At 49.7% G+C, this 8,363-nt stretch overlaps 1 protein-coding gene across 1 annotated transcript; it reads right to left on the bottom strand.

Moving 5' to 3' along the window:
• Nucleotides 1–102: 102 nt before the first annotated feature.
• KBTBD13 (kelch repeat and BTB domain containing 13) lies at nucleotides 103–4,009 on the bottom strand. Its single transcript, XM_053271774.1, has one exon. It carries the CDS (start codon nucleotides 3,794–3,796, stop codon nucleotides 2,435–2,437), a length of 1,362 nt encoding a protein of 453 aa, XP_053127749.1. The 5' UTR covers nucleotides 3,797–4,009; the 3' UTR covers nucleotides 103–2,434.
• Nucleotides 4,010–8,363: the final 4,354 nt, after the last annotated feature.

Here is an 8,363-nt window from a genome sequence, read left to right as displayed (position 1 = left end):
CCTATTTCTTTATGATGAGTACCAGTATTTCTGTTGACATCAGGCCTAGGAGACCAAGCCTCACGTTTCATGTTGGGAATCAGAGCGTGGAGTGTATTGTAGCCAGACACACAAACTCTTTATTCAAAATAAGAAACCAGGGGTATTTCCAGAATTGCAGAAGGAATTCGCCACACACACCCTGCCCATGAATGAGTTTACTGTATTTTCTTGAGACGGGGCTATTTGATATCTGGTCCTAGGCTGTGTGCTTCAGCCAAATAAAAGGTATTTGCATCTCATATAAAAGGAAGAAGGGATAACAAGTATGATATTCAGCCGAACGTTACAGAAGAAAACAGACATCCTTTGTGGTTTGGTCGGCAATTGATATGCCCTGTTTTTCATGGACAAATGGCTTATGTTCAGCCATTGATATGGGTGTTCTTGTACTGGGGGGGTGGAAAGCAATGTTCTAAATTGCAAGACTAATTCATAATCATGAGGTTGCCATTTGCATAGATCGGTGTTCTTCATTATAAGGCCTGGGAATGGCAGCTCCCATCAGTCCTACGGGCACCTCCCTGGCTCTTTGTTTCTTGGGCCTGGGCAAAACTTCGGCCAAAGCTGAGTCCTCTGCACAATCCCCCTGGCACCATGCAGAGGTGATCGTTCCCACCCCCGTGCAGTGCTGCACTTTGCCCAGTGCTGCAGGGAGGCTCCTTTCAGGGAAAGGGAGCCTCTTGGTGCAGACCTAAGGAGTGCTGGGAAAGGAGAGGGGGCTCCATCTCTCTTAAAGGGCCCTCCCAGCACAGAGAAAAGGGCAGGGCTTTCACGCAGAAGGATTCTTGCCAAAGTAGCCCCCACTTGAAAAGTAGTGAAGGTCATTGGTAAAGATGGCGATTTCAGAGAATGAGAGAGCAGTTCCCTTCCCCAAGGAGGAACACAATCCAGAAACCTACAAAAGAGAGACGACAGAAGGAAAGGGAAACAAATTAAGGAAGGGGTGAACATTTCCTTGCTGTAATCTTCTCTGACCCTTTATAGATTTGACATGAGTTACCCAGGGCACTTTTTGTATAAATGGCCAGTCGTGGTTAAAAAATTATAAATCCAAACCGAAGGTGGTCTCCTGCTGGTTTAATAGTCATGGTTCCCTGCAGAGAATGCTGGGAATTGTAGTTCAGCAGGGGTGTTGAGAATTCCTGGAGAGATTGCTTGCCTTCCCCTTACGGAACTATCATTCCCAGGGTTTCCCAGCAAGGAGGGGGATTTGTATCTTCATCCTGTCAACAGACACACATGGATGGGGTAGTTTTGCAAGGGGTATGCTTTTGGTTTTGCTGGTTCCTTTTACTTTTATGCAGAGGCTGCATAAACAAAACAAATTGCACTCATCTGGATGGAATTCAGAATCGTTTATTGCAAAAATAAAAGTTGTTTCCCCCCGCCCCCTCTTCATAGGCTCAGCCCTGCAAATGAAGCCCAGGATCCGAGTCAGACTGTGTTTGTTATGAAGCCACTAATTCCCTAACGAGGGGCTATTTATAGGCCATCTCAACTTGAATTGCTGGGAACATAAAACCAACATGCACATGCACAGTTTGTTTACATCACGACAGGAAACTGAGGTTGCTAACCGAGGTAAAGATACTGGGAAAGACCAGAGAGCATTGCATAGGCAAAGAAGGCTTTCTTTAGACTAACAGACATAAATACTTCACTCTGTTTTAAGTCCTGTCGAATTTAATGGAACTGAAGCAATCCTAACTTTCTCTGGATTGCAAGGGGGCCTGAAGCATTCCCCCCTCTGAAAGCTGTGCATGTTAATGTCCTGGGGTTTTTGGTGTCGAGAATTAGAGAGCACGTAATCCTTTCTAACCTTCAGCAGAGGAGACTCAGCAAGGCAGGCAGCTCAGGAGCGGGTTCCCCTGCCACCCAGGCTGATATCCTCACTGCACTGAGCCCTGACCTCCAATGCTCTTAAAGGGCCACAGTCGATTCCTTCCTGACACTACTACAGCCCTTGCTTATTGCCGCATCTCTTCTCCCTTACCACTGCCGGCTCAGTGGCAGAGCACGTGCTTTGCATACGGAAGGTCTTAGGCAGGTTCACTCCCTGGCAGCATCTCCAGGTAGGGCTGGGAAAGACTCCTGCCTGGAACCTTGGAGGGCTGCTGCCAGTTGATGCAGACAACACTGAGCTTGATGGACCAAGGGTCTGACTCAGTACCCAGCAGCACCACGTGTTGCTGCTGTTTCTGGTGCTGGCCTTGAGCTGCCATCTTGAGATCTGGCTTCCTTGACTGCGGCAAAGGACCAGAGTGATGTTGCATCCCTGGGTGAGGTTGGCGTGACGCCAGGAGGACTGGAAAAGAAGAGCAGAGCTGGACATCCAGCTGTGGGCGATCAATCACGAATCTCCAAGCAATCCACATGGTAAAGACTGAGTATCTTAAGTTGCAATGCTGTGGTCTGTTCTTGGAAGCCTGAGGAGGAAGGTCTGGAGAGAACCACTCCTAGGGAAACCAGCCTTCTCCTTCTTGAATTTCCAGGTGTTCTCCCCAATGGTATACATCAGGGTTAGCATCTTGTTGACCGTATAAACAGTGTCGCCCTTGATGACCGCTGTGAAGAGGGCTCCCTTGCTGTTCATGTACTGCCCGGGCAAAGATGTCCACTGCATGGTAGTGAGGTTGAAGCAATCCATCACGCACCGCAAGAAGTCGTCGAAAGGCCCATTCCGCATGATGTAGAGATTGTCTCTGTGGGCCACCATGCAGTGGCCGTAACTCTGAGGCCTGTTGAGGGTCGAGACGGGAGCCCACAGGTCCTTCTGGGGCTCATATTCGTAGATGATGGTGGTGTCGAGAGGCTTCCATAAGCAAACAAAGATGCGCCCCATCGCTTGAGCGCAAGGTGCCGCCGCTGCCGCCTGAGGCAGATCGGAGGTGAAGCTCCACGAACTGGTGGATAGATTGTACTTCTCCACAGACTTCAGCGGGGTCTTCTCAAATTCTCCACCAATGGCGTACAGATAATTCTCGTGGGCCATCAGCGTGATGTCATAGCGGAGCTGCTGAGGGCCGGGGAACTCGCTCCAGCTGTTGCTCATCACATCGTAGCAAAAGCTTTGCCCCACAACCTGCTTGTTGTAGCCATAGACCCCGCCCACAATGTAAATCTTGTTGTCCAGGGTGGCCATGCCCGCCAGGAAGGTGCTGGCAGTCAGGGGCAGGCAGGAAAGCGTCCGCCAGGTGTTGCTCTCTTCCTCCAGGTAGCAAATGGTCCGCGAGAGGTCCTCCAAGAACTCAAAGGTGGGCGTGTGAGCTCCCACCGCCACCAGTGTGCTGGGCACCAGGGACTCCATGTAATCCAAGAGGTCTGGGGAGAGACAATCCAGGTACTCTTCGAGCTCGGCGTAACTGTCCCGGATGTACAGCGCGGCACGGTGGAAGAGGTCCAGAAGGCCAAACACGGCTGCCGCTTGGTACAAGATGATGCAGTTGTCGGAATTGATGGAGTTCATCAAGTACTTGGCCATCGCTTGCACCTGCAAGAAGGCAGCACATTCCACGGCCTGGAGATTTTCCTCACAGCTCAGCACAGGGTGTCCTCCCTCCAGGATCTTCAACATGATGCAGAAGCCGGTGGCACTCAGGTCTCTGATCCGGATTTCTTGCTGCGTGCTCTCCTTCATGCCGGACTGGAAGAGGGCACGGAAGTATTCGCTGTTCTCCACCAGAAGAGCCTTGTCCACGGAGAAGAACTCCTCTTCTACCTGGATCCGGACCCTTTCCGCAAGAGGGGACTGCATGGTTCGTGGGGTGGGGGTGGGGAGGGGTCACTCCTCCTTGCCACAGACTTGTTCTCCCTCCTAGCCCATCGGCGAGGAGCACAGAAGACGCCGGGGCACCCTCTGGCTATGCCGAGGTGATCACTATCTCCCTGTATCTGCCCGGCTAGTGAAGGAACTGCAGACTAAGCCATATAAATGCCTCTATCTAAAGATAGCTGCGGTCCAGCATGTGACCAGGGCGGCTGGCGATGTGAGCAGCAAGCTGATAGCTGCAGAATTTGTTTGAGCATGGAGCTGCTAAAAAAAAAAAAAATTGCTGTGGGACTGGGCAGTTCATTGGAGGTTGCCCTCCATTGAAGGTGAACGGGATCTGGAGCAACAGCCTCCAAAGCCTCTAGAGATCGTGGCAAGAAGTAGCTCAGAGGCAGCAGAAGGTCCTCCACTCTGGCCACCCCTTGCAAGATGGGACACCTGTTGCTTCCCAAAACATCCCACACAGGGGAGGGGGTGGTTTCAGAGGTCCTAATTTCAGGGAGCGTCTTTTCACATCAAATCATTTGTAACTGAGCTGTAACTCAGTGGTAGAGCGTCTGCTTTGCATGCAGAAGGTCCCAGGTTCAATCCCTGGCAGCACCTCCAAGGCGCTTTCCAGATGACACCCTACAACAGTGTCAGTCCGTATCCCTTAAGTGAGCTTCCGTACTGCCTGGGTTTCGACACCGCAGTCCCTGTTCTGTCAACAAGGTGCCGTTCACATTTCCGATGCCTTCTTTCGGGTTTTAACTTTGTGTTACAGTACGACAACTTTGGTTTGTTTTTGTTTTTTAAAGCTGTATGTTCCCATGGTAGGAGGTTGACACAAGCTAGAAAAGACTGCTCCCCCTGCTGGTGACTTTGCGCAACACCCGTTATTGATGGTTTCAAGACGATCCTGCCAAGCCGACATAAACGAACGCTGAACAGCGTGTGAAATCTGGAAAGCACCCAGTCATTTGTTTGTTTGTTTGTTTGTTTATTATTTTTTATTTCTATACCGCCTTTCCAAAAATGGCTCAGAGCAGTTTACACAAATAAATAATAAATTATTTAAATAAATAAATAAATAAATAAATAAGATGGCTCCATGTCCCCAAAGGGCTCACAATTTAAAAAGAAGCATACGATAGACACCAGCAACAGTCACTGGAGGTCCTGTGCTGGGGGTGGATAGGGCCAGTTACTCTCCCCCTGCTAAATAAAGAGAATCACCACGTTAAAAGGCGCCTCTTTGCCACGTTAGCAGGGGTTCCGCCCTCCCAGTTAGGGCTAGGAGAGATTCCTGCCTGCAACCTTCCAGAGCAGTGTAGACCAGGTTTTCTTAACCTTGGGCCCCAGATGCTGATGGACTTCAACTCCCATCATCCCCAGCCATATCCATTGCTGCAGCTGGGGATGCTGGGAGTTGTAGTGAGCAACATCTGGGAACCCTGGAGGGAAGGGTCTGCTTGGACATCTCTGTGACCTACATCTGTGGTTTTACTGGGTTCCTCCAGATGATGTTGGACTACAACTCCCATCATCCCCAGCCACAATGGCCAGAAGCTGTGGGTGATGGGTTATTGTCCGACAACATCCAGGGATCCAGCCTTGGAAACTCCTCCTTCCTTCACACACTCCAGGCCCCAAAGCACGGCTGTGGGTGTGATGATCACCCAGTACTGGATTTCCTCCCATGATGACAGTGAATCTTCGCAGAGCAGGACAGAACAGAAGACAAAGTATTGCTGCTTCCTCTCTCTCATAGCAAGGAAGTTTTATGGTTGCAATTAGACAACACACTCAAGTAAATCTTCCGGTATTTAGCCTGCTGTATGAAAAGATGGCTCTTTGCCTGTGCTGGGGGGCTGGTGAGCAAACCAAGGGTAGTAGAGACTTGGTCTTTTCAAACTCTCCTCTCTGTGTGTTTTTGGTCTTCGTTTCTAAGCGGAATAAACTTCTGTCGGAGCTTTCCCAGACAGCAGGCTTTTCTGCAGGATTAAGAGGAGTGAAGTACTGTGTGTTACGGATATTTCAAATTTGCCCCCAAAGCGGATTTTTTTTTTTACCCCGGGCATAAATCAGGCTCCGCTCCAATGCTCAAGGGAAAACCCGAATCGTGTCTGGAGCGCTCCCCGAGAGCTCGCAGGGACTTTGATGCAAATCGGAACGATCTGTGGACGCACACCTGCCCTTCCAAAGTTAAACCAGCGTCTGGGACAGTTCTTGGAGTCACAACTCTTCAAGCATGAGCATGACCCTAAGGAAACCCTGGGAGCCAAATCGGCTCAACAACCCCAGGCAACTTTCAAGCAATAAGTAAGGCTAGGTTTTGGCTGAACGTTAGGAGAAACTTTTAAATGGCGATATCAGTTTGACTAGGAGACCAGTTACTCCTCTACTAGAGGTCTGCAAGCAGAGGCTGGACGGTCTCTGAGGGTGCTGGGCATCCTCTAGCTCTCGATTTCCTACATCGAGCTGGGGGCTAGACTAGATGGCCTCTAAGGCACCCCTCCAGCTCCAGAATTCTGTGGGAGGGAAGTGACTGTCACAAGGCCAATATGGCAGATAATTCTTTTTTAAACTTGCAGTTGTTACTCAGTTGAGAGTCAGAAGTCCTTACCAGTCTACCAAAAAGCACCTTGAGGCTGGTATTCTTTTTGTCCGGCCCCTGCTGTACTCTGACTGGCAGCAACAGCAGCTCTCTAGGCTCAGGCAGGCAGACCCCTCTCCGGGTCTTTCCTCGCACCTGCTACCTGATCCTTTTAAAGTGGAGATGGTCAGGATTGAAACTTGGATCTTCTGGATGCCAAGTGTGGGCTCAGCCACTGAAGTGCAGCCTCTCCCCAAGAAAGCCAAGCCAAAAGCCCAGCTCTGTGTCCAAGAATAGAAAACAAAACAGAGAGGCCAGTCCAAAAACACATATTTGTGTGAGGCAAGTAGGACTGCTACAGTTCACCTAAGCAGACATGTCTGCAAAGTCATTTCTGCCTTGGCAAAGAGAGCTGTTGGGGCAAATCCTGAGCAAAGCCGTCCCCCAGGGCTGTCACTGTTGCTTTCCTTACCCTGATTTATCTGTCCAAATAGCTGGCACATGCTTGCTTTAGGAAAACGAAATAAAAGCAATGACCTTGGATGAATTTTAGACACACACAGGCCGCGTTTCTAAAACAGAAGGGGACTTTAATGGCTTCCCGTCTGCACATCTAGAACATTACAGATGTTTGTGAGCCAAGAAGGAAAGTCGCTATAACACGGTAAAACGCATGACAAACACAAGGATATTTCTGAGGAGAGAAGACAAACCAAAGGAAGCAGGTTTTCCACTGATCTGCAGAGTCTTCTGCTCCCTGACAGTTGAAGACGCAGCTCCAGTTTCCAGGCTTTTCTCTGCAGAGGAGTGACTGGTCAGTATCTGTGCCATCAGCAAGGCTCTGAGTCCACCTGGAGCTGGCTCCTATAGCATCATCAGCCAGGGACAAAAAGCCTCTGCCATACCAACTCTGCTCTGCTCCTTTGATTATTGTGTCTGTTTTGATTGCAAACTGATTTGGAAGTCAGTCTTCGATGAAATGCATAACTAATGATAATTAGTTAATAAGATTGGTACTTATTAACCATAACCAATCTGTTGCCAGCAGAATGTATCCCACAGTAGGAGGATGCACCCCAATGGCCTTTGACCATTGTGACTGGGGATGATGGGAGTTGTAGTACAACAACATCTGGGGACACAAGGCTGGGGACCCCTCCCTAGCAGATGTGGAGCCACATATTGCACCAGCTGAAGCTTCTGAGCTGCCTCCAAGAGCAGTCCCATGTTGAACATACTACAGTAGTCAAGCCTGAAGGTACTCTCTCTTGCCACAGACCAGTACAAAGCCCAGTGGTTTAAAACCAAGGCTGCTAAGGCCCGAGCAGTTCATTTGCAGCTGCTGCCTGTTGAGTTTTTAAAAAAGTTTAGCCTTGCTTCTCCTCTCTGGCAGCAGGTACTATCTCAGTTGACGCTCTGTCCTGAGGTTTGTGCTGAAATGGAAGGGCCAAAGGGCTGGCGCTTGGGTGTTTTCCACACAGGGCTCTTAGCTTGCATCTCCTCTGGAATGGAGGGTGTACGTTCACATAGCGGTCAGATTTACCCCGATTCATCCCTGCAAGCTATCGGGGAGCACTTCACACACAATTTGGGTTTTTCATTGCGCTAGAGTGCAGTGCACATTAGAGTGTTGCCCGATTTGTTTCCAGGGTAAAAAAAAATCCACTTTTTCGGGGTTTTTTTTGGTGGGGGGGGCACTTCGAACTAGCAGAAAACTCCTGGTGAAGCCTGCTGTCCGAAAACCCTGGGGCCCTCCGCTGGCCCACCCTCTTCAGATTCGACTGGAGAGTCTTTGTTTAGCACATCTCTCCTGGAGATCTTGCACCTGGCCCGGCTACCTAAGATGCCTACGTTGTTCCTTCTATACTGATGAGAAAGAAGTACAGACGCTAGAGAGAGCCTTCGCATTTCTCGACTCCCCCTTTGTAGGGCGCGGCTGGGTTGTGAATCATATCTCTTGTAAATTAACAGGAAAGA

This window comes from Hemicordylus capensis, chromosome 10, assembly GCF_027244095.1.
Source record: "Hemicordylus capensis ecotype Gifberg chromosome 10, rHemCap1.1.pri, whole genome shotgun sequence".
NCBI classification, from domain to species: domain Eukaryota; kingdom Metazoa; phylum Chordata; class Lepidosauria; order Squamata; family Cordylidae; genus Hemicordylus; species Hemicordylus capensis.
The sequence above is the reverse complement of the archived record's forward strand: the minus strand, read 5'-3'. Positions and strand labels throughout refer to the sequence as shown.